The sequence below is a fragment of the Bos taurus genome, chromosome 7 (assembly GCF_002263795.3).
Source record: "Bos taurus isolate L1 Dominette 01449 registration number 42190680 breed Hereford chromosome 7, ARS-UCD2.0, whole genome shotgun sequence".
NCBI classification, from domain to species: domain Eukaryota; kingdom Metazoa; phylum Chordata; class Mammalia; order Artiodactyla; family Bovidae; genus Bos; species Bos taurus.
Window position 1 is genome coordinate 108,121,564 of NC_037334.1, and position 22,630 is coordinate 108,144,193.

Here is a 22,630-nt window from a genome sequence, read left to right on the forward strand (position 1 = left end):
CACGCTTTCACTGGAAAGTCTTACATGACTTAATAGGGAGTTATACTCAAGGCCAAGATTTATTATAGCAGAGTGTACAAGTGAGACGGCAGGAATGGCAAAGGAGTGGTCAAGCTCAGGATTTCTTGCTCTATTTATGGGCATGTCTTTCCACCTACAAACTGCAGAGATATACTCAGGAAGAGACATACTCAGAGATATACTCTGAGTCTTGAAGTCCAGAATTCTCCAAGGGAATGGACCACATACCTGCTTCATGACCAGCCATGGTGAGGACCTCAAGCCACACCAGATGCACAGAGCGACTCCAGGTTTATTTTAAACAAGCCAACAGCGTGTTTGTCTTGACCCGCCGTTTCAGGCATGTAGACTAACATTACTCAGTAACATCTGAACATTGCAGAAGTTCTCAGCTTTAAGAGTATGCTGTCTAGATAAGCAGGAGCCAGGTGAAACTGACATGCTAAAACTAACATGCTAAAGTTAACATGCATGTTAACTCTTTCCTCACATGGAATTAAATGAAATTTGAAGGGGAATTGTCCCATGAGTTACTTTTTCTATGTCTCGCCTATCCTAACTAACATTCTGCTGTCTGTAGTATCTGGGGTACACAAAACTATTCATCGAGGAGTAGAGAGAAAATATTACAACTCTGTTTATATTTATTCTTGATCACATCCTTTTAGTTTTCCTTCATCCAAGAATGTCTTTTTTTTCTTTACTCTTAAAAGATAGTTTTGTCACCTGTAGTGGTAATGGACAGTTCTTTTCTTTCAACATTTGAAAAACTGTGCTACCTCCTTCTGAACTCCATAGCTTCAGAGGGAGAAATCTGCCTTTGAATCCAGACTTTTTCTTTGTCCTTAATTTTCAGAGCGTAATTTTATGTCTCAGTTGAACTGATTTTTTTGGGTTTATCCTATGTAAATTTGTTTCAGCTTCTTGAATTTGTAGATTTGTGTCTTTGAGCAAATTTGGAAAATTTTCAACCGTTACTTGTTTCAGTGCTTTTGCAGCATTACACACACTCTGTCTTTCCCCTCCTTCTGAGACTTATACAAAGGTTGGGCCTTTTCTATTGTCCCATGCGTCGCCAAGGCTCTGTTCCTTTTTAAAAACTTTTTTCTTTGTTTAAAGTGAGTAAATTCTATTGGTCTGTGGCCAAGTCCAGTGATTCTATCTTCTGTCATCTTCATTTTACTGAATTCCTCATTCCGTCAATTTATTTTTGTTACTGAATTTTTTTAGTATTATGATTTTCACTTTTCTGGTTTATAACTTCTGTTTCCATTGCTGAGTTAATCTGTTTTTATTTCGAGAGAGTTTGATTGTAGAAGTATTCTTGTAGCTGCTTTGAAATTCTTGCAAGATGATCCCGACATCTGATCTGTCCCAGTTTTCATGTCAGTTGACTGTCTTTTCTCATTCAGGTTGTGATTTCCTTGGCTGTGGGTTTGATGGATGATTCTGTGCTGTACTCTGAACATTTTATTTTGTTGGGAGACTCTGGGTCCTATTTAAATCTTCTGTTTTTACAGGCGGTCACCTGGTTTAGGTTTGGCTTGTAAGACCTGGCTTGCTTTTGCAGGTTGTGGTTTAAGCGACCATTTGCTTTTTGGAGCCTTTGTGGTGTGACTCTGCTTTGCTGGTTTACCTGGTTTCCACCTGCTCCTCTCCCTGTGGTGGGCCACAGTGTCAGGCATGTGTCAGGCATGTAGGCTGCCTGGTGCTTATTTGGCTGAACTCTGCTGCCCGTAAGAACAGAGAGCCCTTCACGGGCTGGCTGCCTGTGGTCGGGTTCTGTCAGTTCCCTTCCAGCGCCAGCTGCCCCTGTCTGGGAAGGAGATAGGAGTCTTAGCTCTGTGGGGACAGAGGCTTCCCAGGCGAGTCTGTTTTTGTCTGGCAGCATTTCCCTCACCAGCAGCCTAACTACTTTGGTAATTCTTGGTCTGGAAGAGGAATATCAGGTCTCTGGGACCAAAGACTTCCCAGTCTTGGCCACTGTTGTTCTGGGATCCCTCCTGCCCTTGTTTTCGGAGCTGCCTCCATACTTCTTGGCAGGGCAGGGAGTCTCAGCCCCGGTGGGAAAGAGCAGGTTGGCCCTGACTGCTTGTATCTGCCGAGCTCCCCGCTGGCCCCTTGCAGGTGGTGCTGGGTTTATCTGATGCTGGGCAGGACAGACGTATGATCCTGGAGGGGAATGGGCCCCCCGGGCTGTCTTCTGTTGCCACTCTGAGAGTTAAGCCTCCTTTGTCATTTGGGGGACATCCTGCTGCAACCGTGTCCCCATCCCTGCGGTCCCACGCAGCTCACCTTCCTCTTATCTCCATTCAGAGTTCTTTCATCGTCTCTTTATCATTTCCTGGTTTATAGTTGTGCTTAATGAAAAGCAGCAGGGACAAATGTATTTACACCATTTGCCCAGGGACTACATCACATTAAAAAAAAATGAGTGATAAAAGTTTAGAGACAGTTGGGTATAAGATTCAGTGAATACTAGATTGCTTGGTACTTAAAGCTCTCCATTGTTTTGGTCAGAAAGTATATCTCTAGTTTTTCTATCCGTTCAGTTCAGACGCTCAGTCATGTCCGACTCTTTGTGACCCCATGAACTACAGCACGCCAGGCCTCCCTGTCCATCACCAACTTCCGGAGTCCACCCAAACCCATTCCCACTGAGTTGGTGATGCCATCCAACCATCTCATCCTCTGTCCCCTTTTCCTCCCACCTTCAATCTTTCCCAGCATCAGGGTCTTTTCAAGTAAGTCAGCTCTTTGCATCAGGTGGCCAAAGTATTGGAGTTTCAACTTCAACATCAGTCCTTCCAGTGAACACCCAGGACTGATTTCCTTTAGAATGGACTGGTTTGGTCTCCTTGCAGTCCAAGGGACTCTCAAGAGTCTTCTCCAACACCACAGTTCAAAAGCATCAATTCTTCGGCGCTCAGCTTTCTTTATGGTCCAACTCTCACATCCATACATGACTACTGGAAAAACCATAGCCTTGACTAGATGGACCTTTGTCGGCAAAGTAATGTCTCTGCTTTGTAATATGCTGTCTAGGCTAGTCATAATTTTCCTTCCAAGGAGTAAGCATCTTTTAATTTCATGGCTGCAGTCAGCATCTGCAGTGATTTTGGAGCTCAAAAAAGTAAAGTCTCTCACTGTTTCCACTGTTTCCCCATCTATTTGCCATACCCAATACTACTGCCTTTAAAAACTTAGGGGTCTACAATATTGGTGTGAGGGCTTCCCTGGTGGTTCAGTGGTAAAGAATCAGCCTGCCAATGCAGGACGCACGAGTTGGGAAGATTCCCTGGAGGAGGAAATGGCAACCCATTCCAGTACTCTTTCCTGGAAGATACCGTGGACAGAGGAGCCTGGTGGGCTATAGTCCAGGGGGTCTCAAAAAGGTTGGACATGACTTAGTGACTAAACAACACAAGATTGGTGTATTCACTCTTTTTAGACAATCTGTACTTTTTCCTGTGTATTTACTGAAGTTATTTTCTCCTTTTAGTGTATCAGAATTATAACCCTGTTCAAGAGTTTTCTTTTTTACTTCTTTCATGAATTTTTTTTCCTAAGTTCTCAAATACAATATGGATTACTTTTTCTGACTTTTAACATCTATCACTCATGTTAGGCTTTAACATTTTGAACAGAGTGCACTCTAAAAGTTTATTCTTTGGAGATGAACTTTCTTAGAGAGGCAGTGCTTGCAATTACATTTGGATTCTTAAATTTATTGCTCATGTATTTAATGTTTGGGTTGTAACCACTTTGTCATAAGTGTCTAATAGAATATACCCTTATGTTTTGAGTCTGTCTTGAAATTCCAGAACTGTGTATTTCCCTAGCGTTTCATCTTTTCCCCTCCAGTGTAGTTGTAACATTGAGTTCCATGAAGTGATGACTTTTATGGCTTATATCAGAGACTACTGCCTGGTCTACTAGGAGAAATTTTTTGGGGAATGGAATTAGAAAACAGACCATCTAGTTTCTAGAAGAAGGAAGTTAGTATCAGTGGAATGATGACAATCATCAGCTACAGATAAAGAAACTTTGGGATCCCTGACCAACCCCTGTGTTTCACTCCTGCAAAGGTACGCATACCTCTTGTGCTTTTCTTTTTCACCCCAAATAGCTTCCATTTAACCTTTATCTTTTTAAGGATCGTAGGGAGTAGCAAGCACTGTAAGCAACTTCTGAACACCTAAAGCAGGAACTTTATGGTTTTCATAGTTTAGTAGCTTGTGGGAGGTTAACAAAAAGTTACTCTGAGAAATCTGAGAAACCTTTCTACCTCTTCTGAGAAGCCTTTTTATGCGTCTTTATATAGACCATATGTATCTCAGTGTTCTAGCTCTTCTGACTCTCTATTCTCATATGCTTGTATTAAAGCCTTTGAGAACAGGAACTGTGTTTAACTTACCTTTGAATCCACGTATCTTGGAATTTCTAGTGCAACTCAGTGTGTGTTTGTGTGTGTGTGTATAAATATAAAATCAGGATGGATTCAGAGCCAGGCTGAGTTGTATCTCGGCTTCCATTGTTTCCCCAACATGCTGTTTCACTGTTTGGCTTTGTTTTAGTAACCTGCCATAGCCTGGTGTATTCCAGACTGTTCTGTATCTTCTTGTGTATTATATTGTATCTCAAAGTGAGTCCTGGAAAAATCTTTCCTAGTAGTCTCTTTGACTGTATGGAGTCCATTCATATGTATTATATGAAATAGACCAGACCTTTTGACTGCCTAATTTAGAAGTCCTGCTTTCTTCCAAAAGAGTATAATTACCTTTTGTTGTTATTTTACCATGGTAGTGGCAGGTGCGTTCTACTCTTCACTCTTCTGTGCCTCATTTATTTGCATTCCTTTCAGGAAAGGAAAGCAAAAAAAAAAAAAAATGAATCTCAAGACAATTAATTTTCTTTTTGCAATTCTGGGACTAGAATGGATAAAGGTAGAAGTTAGTCTATAAAGAATCTATTGAATAAACTTCCACATTCCTTTTATACGAATTTCTGTGATGTAAATGCTTTCTCTGGTATTTATTGTGAAATGTTTCATTGTAAGAAAGATTGACATATAAAAATTCACTCTAATATAAGGAATAAATTTAGAAATTACCTGATGGCTTAGCTATGAATTTTAACCTTGTTTCAGAGAAAACATTTACCTTTAATTCACTCTGTGAAGCGTTTTAATCAATATTGCTATTTTATGTTTCAGCATCTGCTTCTACTTTTATCTGTATTGACTAATTTATTTCTGAAAGCCAAAGGTTTTACGAGAAATAAGAAATAAGGTTTGAGTTACCAAATAGAATGGTCATGGTATTCTGCTTTTAGAATATGGTGCTAAAATTGGATTAACTCTTAATGGACCTTTTAATCTCTGTTGCTTTACTTAAATTTTATTCTTATATTTACTTTGAAATACTGTGTAAAACATGGACAATAAGCCTGGTTAGTTAAATTCATTTCTTACAACTGATTTTTACATATGAATTATTCACATTTTCTTACAGAATTACCATTTTCCCTAGAAGCATGTGATTTACAAGGATTGATCACATTCACAGATAAGAAATTTGGCCTCAAGATACATCATTCCTAAGAATATGACATTAGAATATATAGTTTTTCAAATTTCAGTTTATTTTTAGACAACTTTAAGCGTCCTAAGTATTTAAACAATTCAGTGTTAAAAATTATTCTTGGAAGATTTTTTTTAGATATCAGTAGTGTTTTCTAGCAATATTTGTCATTGTAATTACTATGTCTCTTTGATAAGACTTAAAGTAAAAAGTGAAGTCGCTCAGTCGTGTCTGACTCTTTGCGACCCCATGGACTAGCCCACCAGGCTCCTCCATCCATGGAATTTTCCAGGCAAGAGTACTGGAGTGGGTTGCCATTTCCTTCTCCAGGGGATCTTTCCAACCCAGGGATTGAACCCAGGTCTCCCGCACTGCAGGCAGACGCTTTACTGTCTGAGCCACCAGGGAAGCAATAGACTTAAATTATCTATTTAGAAATATAGAAGTATTAGGTGCATTCCAATGGGTTTTGGGGGGGGGGATTCATTATATGCTGATTATACTATCTTAAACAATATGAAGACTACGGGTATTACTGCCAGAGCCCATTGGAATGTTTTCTTCTCCCAAGTGATGAAACGCCTCCTCTCTTGGTAATGAGGGTGAATTCCGGATGCTTGTTGTGTCATAAATCTCCAGGGAAAGACCTCCTAGTGTCAGAAGTCTCCTAGTGGAGACCTTGGAGTCACAGGTGTGTACTGTGTTACAAAAAGGTTCAAAATGAGGTCACTAAAAAGGCACTGAGTATTATATTAATGTAATAACTAAGTATTAAGGTAAAACCCCAATGTTAATAACCTGTTAACTATATTGAATATTTGTCTAGCTTACCTCAGTCATCTAGTTGTTTAGCTTAGCTGTTAACTTAGAATTGCCCATTTCTTTTTTGTCTTTAATAAAGTAGGTTGCTGGGGACCAGCCCCGGCTGATCCAGGGTATTCGAAGGAGAGACGGCGTAGGCGAAGATCAGGAAACAATTGCTTAATTAAATGTTAATTAAGGATATAAAAAGTAATAGAATGAGGATAGCTCAGTAAAATTCAGTAAAGAAAAGAGACTGAATAAAATTCCAAAGCAGGGAATTAATGTCACCTACGAAGGCCGCAGGCGTCCTCCCGTTCTCCCGAAGGAGAGGAGACACTAAGGCCTCCCCGGTCGGATCTTAGAAGCCCAGGCAAAATTAGTAGGCTTGACAAGCTTCCCTGCCTCAGAGGAAAAATTCAGCTAGAAGGTGAAAGAAAGAACGACATGGGGACACCAAATTCCGGTGAACAAAAGGAGATACTTTATTTTCCAAAGCAGTTTTATACCTTAAGTTGTGCATAGAGGATAATGGGGGAAGGGGTAGAGGCATGCAAAGACAGCAGTTCCTGATCCTTATCGAAGTCAGGCTTTCAAACTTATCATATGCAAAAGTTTAGGTGATTTACATCATCTTCTGGCCAGGAAGCCTGTTAACATTTTAAGAAACTTATTTTTCTCTAAAGGTGATTATTTTAAAGTCAGGCGCCAGCCTCCAAAAAGCATTGGAGAAAGTTGCATTCCTATAGGGCAAAGGTGAGGTGGGCTCAATCAAGAAAAGAATTAACTCAAGGGTCCAAGATTACAAACATTGAGGCGACTGCTTACATTTCTATACACCCATTATATCAATCAATACACCGCCAAGGACACAGTAGGTAAGGGATATGGAGACTTAGCAGCAAACATTGGCCCAACAAGTGAAAAACCCTTCACCAATACAATTTCTAATCAATCTTTTAACTACTCAAAGGAATCTGTGTTTAGACAGTTTAGAACATCTCCTGCCTCTCACAGTTGGGAGGCTCTGAACAATCACATGTTGCCGGAAAAAACCTATTCAGGCAGGCTAGAGGACTTCCAAAGGAGTTTGTAGGTTGAAACACTGTCACACCCAAGAATTATTAACTGGAGCTGTAAGCTAACTCTTTTTTCAGAGAGAGGTAGTGGGGGACAGCCCCCCGTAAAGTCAGAGGTGTAGGTGACAGCACAAAGCAGAAAGTAGGCAGACTCTGGTTTTGGGGGTAGATTGCTCGAGAATTTCCAGGGAGACTCCTGAGGCTTGATCCCGCCTTTGCGTATGCCGAGCCTCCTTCCTCATGACCTTTGTCATGGGCGGAGTTCCTCACGCTGGCTACCGGCAGTGATAGAATTCCAGTTGAGCTATTCCAGATCCTGAAAAGTGCTGCACTCAATATGCAATATGCACTCAATATGCAATATGCCGGCTCCCGGCAGTAGGTATAACTGGTGTTACCTTTTGAAATGTAAACAAATGTGTTTTTACATTCAGTGAGTAGTTTAGACTTTGTGAACAAATATATATGTGGGGGAGATTTAAAGACAGAGTAACAGCTCTGTACTCTGTTAAAGCTGGATTTGGCGCGGATAGGAGGGCAGGAGGCTCTGGAGGAGAGGCGTCCTTTAGGATGGGAGCCTCTGGGAAGAGTAGGACACGTGGTGATGTGGTGCTGAAGTGCAGGGCTTGTCTCGTGCGAACCTTGTTCATGGAGCCTTGAAATCCACTGCAGGACTTTTTCTCTTGGGCGCCTTCTGTTCAAGGGTATGAAAACTGGGGAGCTCGTGAAATATTAAAATCCCAGTATGTAGTGCTGGGAAAGCTGGACAGTTACGTACAAAACAATGAAATTAGACCATTCACTCACAAAAGTAAAGACCTAAAGGTAAGACGTGGCACCACAGAACTCCTGTTCACAGAAGAGAACATGGACCAAATACTCTTTGACACAAATTGTAGGAATATTTAGTTCATTCTGTCAAGGCAAAAGAAATAAAAGCAAAACCAAATAAATGGACCCTAATGGAACTTAAAAGCTTTTGCTCAACAAAGGAAATCATTAACAAATCCAAAAGACAGCCAATGGAATGGGAGACATTATTTGTAAATAATTCCACCCACAGAGGGTTAATATAGACCACTCATAAACTCACTATCAAAAATGCAAGCAGGCCAATCAGAAAATGGGCAGAAGAGCTAAATAGACTTTTTTTTTTCCAATGAAGACATGGGCACATGAAAAGATCCTTGACTTCTCCAGTTATGAGCAAAATACAGATCAAAACAGCAATGAGGTGGCATCTCACCCCAGTTAGAATGGCTGTTGTCAAAAAGTCTACAAATAACAAATGCTGGAGACGATGTGGAAAACAGGAACCCTTGTACATTGTTGGTTGGAATGTAAATTGGTGCTGCCATTATGGACAACAGTATGAAAGACCTTAAAAACTTAAGAGTTACCATATGATCCAGAAGTTCCACTCCTAAGCATATATCCTGAAAAAACAAAAACTCTAATTCAAAAAAAATACATGCACCTCAGTGTTCATAACAGCACTGTTTACAGTAGCCAGGACATGCAGACAATTCAGGTGCTCATCAACAGATGATTGGCATAAGAAGTGGTTTATATACACAACAGGATATTAGTCATAAAAAGACAGAAATATTATCCTTTGCTGCAGTGTTGGTGAACACAGAATATTATGCTTAGTGAAATAGCTCAGAGAAAGATAAATATCACATGCTATCACTTACATGTGAAACCTAGAAAAAGTACACAAATGAACGTGAACACAAAACGGAAACTGACTCCCAGACAGACAGTGAGTTTACATTACCAAAGTTTGGGGGCCGGAAGGGGATGCATTAACAGATAAGCAGCAGGGCTTTACTGTGTAGCACTAGGGAGTATACCCAGTGTTTCTCTGTATAATCTGCACTGTGCTGTATACCTGCAACTAACACAGTATTGTAAATAACTATATTTCAATAAAAAAATCCAGTGCTAGGCTCATTTACCGGTATAGTTTAGGAGCATGTTTGCTCTCCTGTGTCAGAGAGGAATTTCGATATAAATATTTGATACTACAAAAATGAAAATAATAATTAAAAGATAAGCAACCGATAGAAAAAATTATTCTACACTTTTATTTCTTACATTCTAGTCTTGTATCTACTTGTAATGCAATGATTTACTGATTTTTTTTTAATATGCCACCAAAGCACTGATATATCGTTAGAGTAATAATTATGCAACGCATGCTTAATATTAATAGTCCTGCTGCTGCTAAGTCACTTCAGTCGTGTCCGACTCTGTGCGCCCCCGTAGACGGCAGCCCACCAGGCTCCCCCGTGCCTGGGATTCTCCAGGCAAGAACACTGGAGTAAGCTCTTTATAATGATAAACTGCGTTCATGAAGTTTACCCGTGGTTTATTTTTTTTTTTTTATCATTAAGAAATAGTTGTAAATTGGAACTTGGCATTATTTGCTAACACAGTTTTGGGGACCACACGATTTAAGGGACAGAATACAAATAATCTTGACACATCCTAAAACTTTGAGAAATGTTGCTATGACAATCATCTTTTAAAACTGTACTTAAGTTTACCCATGAAAATAAATGATGAGTTACACTCTCAATGTAGACTTCTAATTTGGCACTTGGACAACAACTTATAATTGAACTAGAAATTAGGTTGAAATTCTGGGAGCTGGAATCAATCTTATTGCCATAGAGGAGGTGTGTAAATTTTATGCAAGGTGTGCTTTAGGGAGAATTCTCATATCTCTTAGCTCAGTTGCCTCAGTGATTCAGTTGTCAAAACTGCTTCATTGACCTTCCTGTTCTACAAATCAAATGAAAAACTTTTTGGAATTGATTATATTAAATATAACCGTTAAAGGTCTCAGTGAGACTTTCTGAAAATTTTTACCTCTAGGGTAGTTCCACAATGTGGCATGAATTGGCTCTTTGATAACATAACATTCATTTATCATATACAGTAGATAAATATTTAAGATTTTAAAAATTAATGGCACACTTTGGCCACCTCATGCGAAGAGTTGACTCATTGGAAAAGACTCTGATGCTGGGAGGGATTGGGGGCAGGAGGAAAAGGGGACGGCAGAGGATGAGATGGCTGGATGGTATCACCGACTCGATGGACGTGAGTTTGAGTGAACTCCGGGAGTTGGTGATGGACAGGGAGGCCTGGCGTGCTGCGATTCATGGGGTCGCAGAGAGTCGGACACGACTGAGCGACTGAGCTGAACTGATTCGTGTTATAGATAGTATGTTCTTCATTTGACTCTTTTTAATTACATGATATGATATATGTATTATTTAGAGTCAGATAAGTATTATACTACTGAGTTTTATTTTAATGTAATGTTCTTTACCACACTGAAGAGACTAGTGAAATCAAAACAGAATATGTTGGAACAGTAGGCCAAAAGACAGAAGACTGAAGTTCTTAACTCTCAAACTTAGTACCTGTGTACACAGTCAGAATTTTATCTTCTCAAGGCTTCGGTTTTCAATGTGAAGTGGAGATGATACATTCAATTTAATGGAGGTTCTTCTGAGATTCAGCAAGCAAGCGTGTCTGGGAACATGTTAAAAATGTGTCCCTAGCTTTTCTTTATAAAAGTTTGGGTTTCAGACAAGCGGTAATACTTACTTGGCTTTGCTTGTACTGTGTGTGACTGCGTGCTCAGTTGCTCAGTCGTGTGTGACTCTATGCAACCCCGTGGACTGTAGCCTGCCAGGCTCCTCTGTCCACGGGGTTCTCCAGGCAGAAACACTGGAGTGAGTTGCTATTTCCTCCTCCAGGGGAATCTTCCTGACCCAGGGATCCTGTGTCTCTTTTTGGTAGGTGGGCTCTTCACCACTGGTGCCACCTGGGAAGCCCCCTTGCCTGTACTGTGGGCTGGCTCTAAGTCTGCTCTTAGGCAGTTTTAAAGAATATTCTGATCAGTTGACAAAACCCAGAAATTCTTTTTTGGGGGCGGGGGCGTGCCACAAGGCTTGTGGGATCTTAGTTTCTGACAGGGGATCAAAGCTGGGACCTTGACAGTGAAATCACCGAGTCCTACCCACTAGATCACCAGGGAATTCCCCAGAAATTCATAGTTTAGAAAATGTATTCAGGTCTTAGAGTTTCCTTCCATTCCCCCCTTTCAAAATGAGTTGTCCAATTTAGACCAAATAATTTGACGTTTCAAAAAATTTTTTTTTCATTTTCACAGGTAACTGATAAATGGAAAAAGTATAAGTTTCTTTCATCATAGTAATGAAATGTTAATACTTATGAATTAAATCATAAAACCCTAAGGTCAAGAATATTTGAATAGTCTAAATCAAGTATTTTATAGCTTTTGCATCAGGGAAATTTAATCATTAGTTTTGAATGTAGGTTTGTAGATATGCTGCTGCTGCTGCTGCTAAGTCACTTCAGTTGTGTCCGACTCTGTGCGACCCCATAGACGGCAGCCCACCAGGCTCCCCCGTCCCTGGGATTCTCCAGGCAAGAACACTGGAGTGGGTTGCCATTTCCTTCTCCAATGCATGAAAGTGAAAGTGAAGTCACTCAGTCATGTCCGACTCCCATCGACCCCATGGACTGCAGCCTACCAGGCTCCTCTGTCCGTGGGATTTTCCAGGCAAGAGTACTGGAGTGATGTGCCATTGCCTTCTCCGTTTGTAGATATAATGGTGATAAATCACTAGCAAGCAGATGAAACAAAACTGTTAACTCTCTTCATTACAATTTTGATTCATAGTTTTATGTCTTTTATTTCTATTGACTTATACGTTGGTGCAGCTTTCGTTTTCATGCAGTACTAGTAAATCTGCGAAACTAGGGAAGACACTGCTACTCATGTTTCTTGCAGGCAGTCTGCATCCATTCCTCTTGATTCTTCTCCACATTCAAGAAGGTTGCACAAGTCTACTTCCCCTCTATAGAGAGCAGAGCAAAGATAAAGATAAGAATATTAGGTATAATCTCCATGTGTGCTCAGTCGCATCTGGCTCTTTATGATCCCGTAGACTGCAGCCCACCAGGCTCCTCTGTCCATGGCTTTTTCCAGAAAGAAGACTGGAGTGGGTGCCATGCCTTTCTCCAGGAAATCATCCCAGCCCAGGGATCAAACCCACATCCCCGCATTGCAGGCGGATTCTTTGCCTCTCAACCACCAGGGAAGCCCTGTAATCTCTGTAGAACATACCAGGCCTGGGACAGTTGTTGATGAGTGAGCTGCAGCTGTTTCTGGCAGTCCTTCTGAGTGTGGCTTTTCTTTCCTGTGTGCTAAGGGGAGAAGAGAGGTCAGTAAAGATGATGGGCAAGTCAAGGATCCAGTCTCCTTCAGCAGCGCTCCATTCTCCAGACTCCATGTGACTCAGTGTCTCTGTTCCCTGCCTTACCTTGGAATTTTCTTCTGAGGAGTTTCTGCCTATTTACTTTCTGTTTTCCCCAAGGATAAAGTTATAGGAAACCTCCTTTGTTACCATATTCATCATGACCTGGGTCAGAGGCGTAGTGTTCAGTGAAGCTTTAGTGTCATCGTGTGTCTCAAGTTGCTTGCCTTTCTCAACCAGCAGCCCCGGTAGGAGTATTTCATTTATTTTGTAAGGGAGGAGTTGGATCGTTCCCCTCTTCAGGGATGTGTCAAGTGCTGCTGCCTTTTTCCAGTTTGACAGATTGGAGTTTGCCCCTCTGTCCATATTTCTGCTAAATTGCAGCTATCAAATTGTCACTGGATACCCTTTGGGTATTTTGTCCCTTCCTCTTACAGACAGACTCACAAATCTAAATTCTGAGGCTCTAGGCTCCTGCCTTCTGACCTTCCTTTTTAGCTAAAACAGATTAAGAGCAATCTTACTCTTAATGGACTCCTCCTCAATTGCAGTGATTTGCTTATCCAGTTAGTCTTCTTCCCAACTAATGTGCTTTTCTGCCCATCAGTAGAAAGGTGATTTTCATGACTTCAAACCAGGAGTGACCCTCTAGATAACAGCCATTCTGGCGATAATAAGCGTTCTAGATCCCCTTTCTGCTGTTACAGCCCTAGAGACGACAGTAGCACCCTCATCTTTAACCCCAGGTAACACCATGAAAGGGAAAGTGAAGTCACTCAGTCATGTCCAACTCTGTGACTCCATGGCCTGTACCTGCCTGGCTCTTCCATCCATGGGGTTTTCCAGGCAAAATTACTGGAGTGGGTTGCCATTTCCTTCTCTTTACCATCTGAGCCACCATAGCCATTATTTAAATTTCAGACTTAGGGACCCTTTCCCAGACAGAGGCTCTTCAAGGCATTTCTTTTTTCTGATTGATGTATAGTAAATTTACAATGTTGTGTTGGTTTTGGGTGTATAATAATTTATATTTACTGATTCCATACTCCTAATTAATTCATCCCTCCCTACCTCTTTGATAACCATAAGTTTGTTTTCTATATCTGTGAATCTGTTTCTGTTTTGTAAATGAGTTCATTTGTATCATTTTTTAAGATTCCACATATAGGTGATATCATATATTTGTCTTTCTCTGACTTACTTCACTTCATATGATAATTTCTAGGCTTATCTGTGTTGCAGCAAATGGCTTTATTTCATTTTTTCTTATGGCTGAGTGATAACCCATTGAGTATGAGTGTGTGTGTCTGTGTGAATGTGTGTATGAGTGTGTGTTGTATGAGTGTGTGTTGTGTGTGTGAGTCTGTGTGAATGTGTGTGTGAGTCTGTGTGTGTGTATGAGTGTGTGTGTGTGTGTACACATACCACATCACCTCTATCCATTCACCTGCCCATGGCGTGTGGGTTGTCTCTGTGTCTTGGCTATTGTAAACAGAAGGCGCTTCATTCTGATGATATGAAGTGGCCTCTTATTGTGGTTTGTTTTTGTATGTTACTGACTGATGATGTTAAACATGTTTCGATGTGCTTATTGTCTATTTGTCCATCCTCTTTTGTTAAGTATTCTACCTAATTCTTAAAATTGAGTTGTTTGTCATCTTGTTTTTGAGGTGTGTGTTCTCTGTGTTACATAGAAATGATTTGTCATTTATATATGTTTCAAAAATATTCTTCCAGATAGTAGTTGGACTTTTCGTTTTTTTTAATGAGATTTTGGGGAAACGCATGTTTTTAATTTGATGAATTCCAGGTGTGTGTGTGTGTGTGTGTGTGTGTGTGTGTGTGTGTGCTTTTTGTCTCCTAAGAAATTTTTGCTTACACGCTTGGTCATGAAGATATTCTCCTGTGTTTTCTTCCAGGACCTTTATAGTTCTTCTTTTATACTTGGGTTGAAAGACTTGTCATGGAGGCAGAAAACTTTCCTCTGTCCTTCTAGATTCTCTGACTAGTCTAACATTTAAATTGACACAAGACAGATTAACAGGAGAAAAAAATCAAATCTAATTTTGTACATGTACATAGACATGAGAAGTTTAGAGTTAGGAATCTAAAAGATATATATGCCATCCTGAGCTAAGGGATGTATAGGAGCCAGAGGCTTCAGAGAGGAGGGTAATTCTCAGAAAAGAAGAGCAGGTGTTAGTAATTGGATGTTTGCCCTGTCATTCAGATAGGTCATGAAAAGTTATTTCTGGTAATGACTGTTACTGTGGGCAGATCACCATATTTCAATTCTTAAGAGGGAGGTAAAAATTTCCCTTGAGTCCGCAGGGTCTCCATTGCCTTTAGTCCCGAGTAATCCAAATGCCAACGTAGCACGTTTGAGGAGGCCTGTTAGGAACCCCTGCAGATCATACATGTAAAGTGTTCTTTCAAAACAATCATTGTTGTTCCTTTTGTTGACCTATCAGAGGGTGGTGGCTGGGTACAGAGTGTTTCAGAAGGTAAACTAATTCAAAATGGCTGTCCAGGACATTTTAAAGCTGTGGTTGGGGTGAGTTTTTACTTCAAGATGTTTGACTATGTGTCGCAATTGGTCCGACAGATCACAGTTATATTTCAGTCTATGTAATGGGGGAATACTATGCTTTAATGCAAATTCTTTTACATAAAGAATAAAACATACCACTCCAGGATTTTTCTTTCTTCGCCTCATTTTCCCTCCCCTCCTTTCTCCGGTCTGTCTCCTACCTCGTTTCTTCCTTCTTTAATTTATATGTCTTTCTGCTGTTACAGCATTGTGTACTCTCATAGCTGAGACTTTTTAGATGATAAAATATTCCCTAAGTAGTGATTAGTTCCTGAGGTCAGATAATGGAGTGTTCTTTTATAATGCATGTTTGCATCGTTGGTTGTGTGTGCCTTGATGATACTGTAATTGATATTTGTTGCTTTATTATGCTATAGGAAATTACTTGGGAAAGATGTGGGTCTATATTCACTCTAATAGGCAGCCATAACTCATGACCAGCTGTGGAAAAATTAGATCTTAGGAAAGTGGTTTGGGTAGAAAAATAATTCTGTATGATGAAATGAGGACTGGAAATTTAACATTGCAAAATGAAATTTCCTCATGTACTGATGACACAACATTCTGAAATGACAAATAACAGCGTAGCCTAAGCTTTATGGTGGGAGGAAAGTGTATGCTGTGTTCTAGTTATAGGGATACCATCATTTTGAAGTCTGAGAACTCTGATAAAAGTTTGCTATAATGTAGATCTTAAAGTTCTGTTGTGTAGTAACACTTCTTAAATCTGTTTTATAACCTCTTGAGGTTACAGCTTCTTCGTGTGCTGTTGATTGAATGGTATGAATGAAATATCCCTTAGGTCTATTTGCCACGGCCTCAAATGCATCTTAGAGCAATTGCGTTTCTCACCTAAGCTAAAAAACCATTCTTTCTTTTTGCCATAGGATAAGAAGTGGATTCTCAATCACGAAGATGTCACATTAGGAGAATTACTGGGCAAGGTATGTAATCCACTGAGCTGAATGACCAGAAGTCTTGATAGTGATTTTGAACTCTGTGATTCTTTGTTTCTTCAAAGCCTTTCTAATATTCCTGCACACAGCAGGGTACATTCACACGTGAACCTAGAAGAACACGGTGCCGTATCTGTTACAAACTGTGGAGTTCGTGGTAAAAGAAGTGTGAAAATCTTTTAAAAGTTTAAGGATTACCTTGACTTTTAAAAAAATAATGTAAATTTTCCTCTGAAAGGATTAAAAGCCACAATAATTTTTATTACATTGTAGTAAAACCAAAACTAGTGAGCTGAGATTTGGAGAGGAGCTGTGAGGTAATAAGAATGTGTACACCAGTGGGCTTAGTCCATGTGTGTCTGGTTCACATGGTCAGAAAACATGCAGGCCTGCTCTCAGGGATCTCAGGACGTGCATAGAATCACAGTCTGTGGCAACATGGGCCGTGTTATTTCAATCTGAAAGCGATGTGGGCAGGACACATGTCTCAATGCACCCATTCTGTAGCTGGCTCTGCTCGTGGCCACAGGAAGTAGCTATATATGGTAAAGTCACTTTCCTTCAAACTGGTTGGAAATTTCCAACTCATAGGCAATATGAAAGTATATTATATCTATAATCAAATGGGTTATTTGGACATGTTGATTTATAATTGAGTTCCAATAGATAAGCATTAACGTCTTTATCGATGGCTTAATTAGTGAAGTTTGAATTGAGTTGGGGTTCATAATACAAGGGAAGAAATAGTGTAAAATCCAGGTAGGGAAAACTGTTACTCGTATACTTCTGAGTGATCAGTACTAGAATTTAAGGCTCAGCATTTCAAGTAAAGAAATAAATGATTATCCATTACTTATCTTGATTCAAATGTAAACTTGATGAATTGACAGATTTCCCCTATTTTTTAGCCTCGCTATGTGTTAAGAAAGTGAATCCCTGTTGAAAACAATCTATTTTGCAGAATCCTTATTATTTTAAAAATATTTTTCCAAATAGAAGCATTAAATTGCTATTAGAAAACAGTTTCTATTGATTGCTAATACTTATTTAGTAAGTAAATTCTAAAGAATTTCAAGCTACAGTAGCTATTATGTTTATTTCCTCTATTGTAACCATAATTCTTAAGGAAATATTATAGTTTTTCATTACTTTAAGTAACTCGGTATCAGTTATTGGGCTAAAAATTATTACAAAGAAATAAAGTAATTTCTATGAAAATACAATTAAATATAAAGTTATAAGATTAAACCAGTTACTGAAAAAGTGTGTTGAGAAGGGCAGATTTTTCAGTACTAAGGAAAAAAAAGTTTTCAGTTAAAGAGAGATATTTCAGTTATTTTTATGTTTAGTTTAATATGTGATACACGATACTTCACATATTAGGAATTTTATCCATTAGGTCCTTACTTGGTAAGGTTATTTGAAAGAATAATTATTTTCAATGACAAGGCAGTAGCATATACCCGTTTTAATAAATTTAATCATTTTAATAAAACAAACACTTCAACTTTAGAGACATGTATGGCTTAATTTCAGGCTTCCTGGTAGCTCAGACGGCAAAGAATCTGCCAGCAATGCTGGAGACCTGGGTTCGATTCCTGGTTTGGGAAGATCCTCTGAAGGAGGATAGGGCAACCCACCTCAGTATTGCCTGGAGAATCCCCATGGACAGAGGAGCCTGGTGGGCTGCAGTTTGTGGGGTTGCAAAGAGTTGGACACGACTGAGTGACTAAGCACATAGCTTAGTTTCAGCAAATATTTCTGAGTTGAAAATTGTCATTTAATATTTTCATTACCTGTTCTGAGTGTTTATCATATACTGCCTGAAAATGCATGAGAAAAAAAGAGGATTAACCTATACTTACATACTTTGGGATTTAGTAGTAACATAAAGTTGATGTGGTAACTGTAACTTTTACTGAGCACCATATTTCTTCATACTGTGCTTGATAGCTGGTAATCAAAAATATTAATTCCTCAAATATTTATTGAATGCCTCCTGTATGCCAGGCACTCCCCAAGGAACTCGGAATACATCCATGACCAAAGTAGACAAATGTCCTCGCCCTTGTAAAGCTCGTATTCTATCTAGCAGGGAAAGACAGACAAACAATAAACAATAAATAGGTAAGCTTCATAATGTTAAAGGTGCTAATCCTGTGAAAACATGAGGAATTTAGAGTGCTGTTGGTTGGAGTTGTGATTTTTAATAGGGGAATCCAGGTAAGCCTTATCAAAATTGTTACTTTCCAATAAAAACCTGGCAAGAAGGGATTTAGCCACGTGGTCAAATGAGGAAAAGGATTTTAGGCAGAGGGAGTATCAATGCAAATCACATTTGATGAGCTGGAGAGGCAGTTTGTTGTAGTTGAGTAGGCAAGAAGGAACACACTCAGACAACAAGTGGCTGAGGTGGCACAGATCATGTCAAGCCATGCTGGTCAATGTAGTTACTTTGGCTTTGAATATGTGTGAAAGGGTAAGCTGGGGGGTGACTTTGCCTGGAGGAGTGAGATGATCATACCCTCTACAGAGTTCACTCGGGCTCCCGTGTTGAGAATAGGCTGGGAAGGTTCGGAAGCTCTTGTCTTTACCTAACTAATGATGATGGTTGCTGGTCAGATCACAGAAGTGGCAGTGGAGATGGGGGAATGTGGTGGGTTCTGCATTTGTTGTTATGGTTGACCCAACTGGGGCGTGAGACATGGAGGAGGTCGGCTTAGGTATACCAGGTTTTGGGGACTGAGATTAGGGGTTTTGCATGTAAATATTAAGGTTTCTCTGCTAGACTTCCCAGTGGAGATGCTGAGAAAACAGTTGGGTATTAAGTCTGAAGTTTAGAAAAGAGGCGTGGATCAAATTACAGATTCGGTAGTTGTCGCTTACTTGATGGTTTCCTTCGATGAGTTCAACAATAGAGTGAGTCTAGGTAAGAGGAGAGAGAGCTTGAGCTCTGATCACTTCAAAATCAAGAGGCTGCAGAGAAGAGAAGCAAGAAGATTGAGGCTGAGAAAGAGAAATCTCCAGAAAGGCAGAAAACTGGGAGACAGGATGCCTTAGATGCCAAGAGAAAAAAGTATTTGAAGGAGGAGTGATCGGTGGTGGCATCCACTGATGAGAGGTCAAATGAGACGATGACGGAGAATCACTGAATTTAGCAATGGAGAGACTCCTGGTGACTTGACTGAGCACTTTCTTTAGCATGTTTTATGTGAAAACCAAGCTGGAATATATATTAGGGAGAATGGGAGGAGAGGAAATAGGCATGGCAAGGATGCAACTCTGAAGCTTTGCTGTGAAAGGAAGCACAGACGGTGGCGGTTTCAGAAGAAATGATTTGTGTGCTGTTGGTTAACCCGAGAAAAACAGCATGCTGGTTTGAAGCTGGGAATGATGTCGTGAAAACTCATGATTTTTAAAGGAGATGAGAATTGCTGAAATAATATCATTGAGTAGACAAGAGGGAATGGAATTTAGTTTACAATGGAGGATTGACTTTAATAGAAGCACAGTTCATCTTGTAACAGCAAGGAAGATTGGTAGGAGGGTCAGTGTGGACCTGAGAGTCGGAAATTGCTTCAGTTTTCTCAGTAAATCAGGAAGCAAGATTATTAGCTGAGAATGAGGTTGTAGGGGAGGTACGGGATCTTTAAGAAGGGAGCTGAAGGGTGAGGAAAAGTTAATTAGAATGAGAGTGTTCATGTTCTAGGGAATTGTATAATAATTACTGAACAGTATTAAGGACCCCCTAGAGGTGTGTGTTCTTAAAGTGAAACTAGTCAACACTGGTGTGGACTTTCTCCATCCACACTGAACTGTATCAGCCCAGAAGGCCATGCTGCATTTGGTCTGGGTTGTGGATTTGACAAGGGGGTTCTGTAAATTAAGAGGAATAAAGAAGCTGGGCGTGTTTGGTAGACAGTAATTACGAGCCATGGAGTTTAAGCTGAATAAGGAAGAAACCAAGGCTGTTAAGGGTGTAATGGACAATAAAAAGTAATAGGATTTAAAGATTTGGAGGTTTATATCATGAGAAGCACAGGGCTGGAGGAAGCACAAGCTGGAATCAAGATTGCTGGGAGAAATATCAATAACCTCAGATACACAGATGACACCACCCTTCTGGCAGAAAGTGAAGAAGAACTAAAGAGCCTCTTGATGAAAGTGAAAGAGGAGAGTAAAAAAGTTGGCTTAAAGCTCAACATTCAGAAAACTAACATCATGGCATCTGGTCCCATCACTTCATGGGAAATAGATGGGGAAACAGTGGAAACAGTGGCTGACTTTATTTTTCTGGGCTCCAGAATCACTGCAGATGGTGACTGCAGCCATGAAATTAAAAGACACTTACCCATTCTAAAGGAGATCAGTCCTGGGATTTCTTTGGAAAGAATGATGCTAAAGCTGAAACTCCAGTACTTTGGCCACCTCATGCGAAGAGTTGACTCATTGGAAAAGACTCTGATGCTGGGAGGGATTGGGGGCAGGAGGAGAAGGGGACGACAGAGGATGAGATGGCTGGATGGCATCACTGACTCGATGGGTGTGAATCTGAGTGAACTCCAGGAGTTGGTGATGGACAGGGAGGCCTGGTGATGATGAATCACAGCCCCGTGCTGCGATTCATGGGGTCGCAAAGAGTCGGACACGACTGAGCGACTGAACTGAACTGAACTCCTTGGAAGGAAAGTTATGACCAACCTAGACAGTATATTAAAAAGCAAAGACATTACTTTGTCAACAAAGGTCTGTCTAGGCAAGGCTATGGTTTTTCCAGTGGTCGTGTATGGATGTGAGAGTTGGACTCTGAAGAAAGCTGGGCGCCGAAGAATTGATGCTTTTGAACTGTGGTGTTGGAGAAGACTCTTGAGAGTCTCTTGGACATCAAGGAGATCCAACCAGTCCATCCTAAAGGAAATCAGTCCTGAATATTCACTGGAAGGACTGATGTTAAAGCTCAAACTCCAATACTTTGGCCACCTGATGCGAAGAGCTGACTCATTCGAAAAGACCCTGATGCTGGGAAAGATTGAGGGCAGGAGGAGAAGGGGACGAGAGAGGATGAGATGGTTGGATGGCATCATCGACTCAATGGACATGAGTTTGAATAAACTCCAGGAGTTGGTGATGGACAGAAAGGCCTGGCATGCTGTGGTTCATGGGGTCACAAAGAGTCGGACACGACTGAGTGACTAAACTGAACTGAACTTATAGGGTCAAGGAATTTTCAGTCTGGGTACTAGAGGAAGTAAGCTAGAAAAATGAAAGCCAGCCAGAAGATGAGATAAATGAAATAGATGTTATCGAGGAGTGGCATTATTGGTGATGGCAGAGTTTAAGATCTGAACCTAGAAAATAACTTGGAATGCAGATCATTGGAGGAGAGATGATCACAAAACAGTTTGAAGTGTTGGAAGGATCCTTAATTGTCTCTTGAAATTTCCAAGTATAAGACAGGAGTAACACCTGGTGCAGTGATTCAGGAGCTCAAATAGTCAACAAATGAGGGCAAATATTTTCAAATGCAGTAGCTGCTAGGCAGGGTATTGGGTATGTAATCAAATGATAAAGTTTCAAAGCTAGGGGTTTTTAGGAAGGCAGTAGAGAGAACATTTTAAAAGCAGTGACAGACAGCTAGTGGAATCCTTTATTCTGTCTCCAGGGCACTGGGAGAAGGCCTGGTGTATGTGTATAGGGGACTGAAAGGAAATCACAATTTTAGAAGCCAAAAGAAACTCACCCACCATTTGAGTGTTCTCAAGTGAGAGTGAGGTTTCTATTAGAGCAAGAAGGTGAAGAGCATGACCAAAGAATAGATCAAGATAAAATTTTAATGATAGACCGGAAGTTCCCAAAGACACAGTGGAGGCTGGGGATAGAAGAGAAATAGTTGGAGACAGCAGGAGTCCACCCTGCCTGATCAGAACCAAGAGTGGGGATGGACCGCCAGGACCTTCTGTGGGGACAGACATAAACAAGACAAGAGACACCATTAAGCTTAGCCTCATGGACGTGGAGCCAGCAGTGGAGATGAAGCTGTGCCTGCTAGGTGGTAGGGAGCAGTGGGTGGCCTATCCTTTTTCCTGACCTGTTTGGATGAAGAAGAGGTGGTCTGTGAAGCAGAGTCTTTTTCTCCGTGTTTCAGATTCCTCCCTTGATCACTGTTAATAGAGTTGACGTCTTCTGAGTGAAGACTGTTAAATAAATGTTTAAAGTTTTAAAATGCTTCCTATGAGCCAGGACCTATAGGTCCGTATAGGGCAGAGACCAGTAAAAATGAACCAAGGGGCCAATGGGA

At 40.5% G+C, this 22,630-nt stretch overlaps 1 protein-coding gene across 4 annotated transcripts in view; it reads left to right on the forward strand.

The window, feature by feature from the left end:
- FER (FER tyrosine kinase) overlaps nucleotides 1-22,630 on the forward strand; it is a 457,173-nt gene that overhangs the window by 294,350 nt on the left and 140,193 nt on the right. For all 4 annotated transcript variants that reach the window (XM_024994406.2, XM_024994405.2, NM_001191336.3 and 1 more), the window contains one exon: nucleotides 16,264-16,320. In XM_024994406.2, the coding sequence (XP_024850174.1) occupies nucleotides 16,264-16,320 (57 nt within the window). The remainder of the gene's footprint in view (nucleotides 1-16,263; nucleotides 16,321-22,630) is intronic.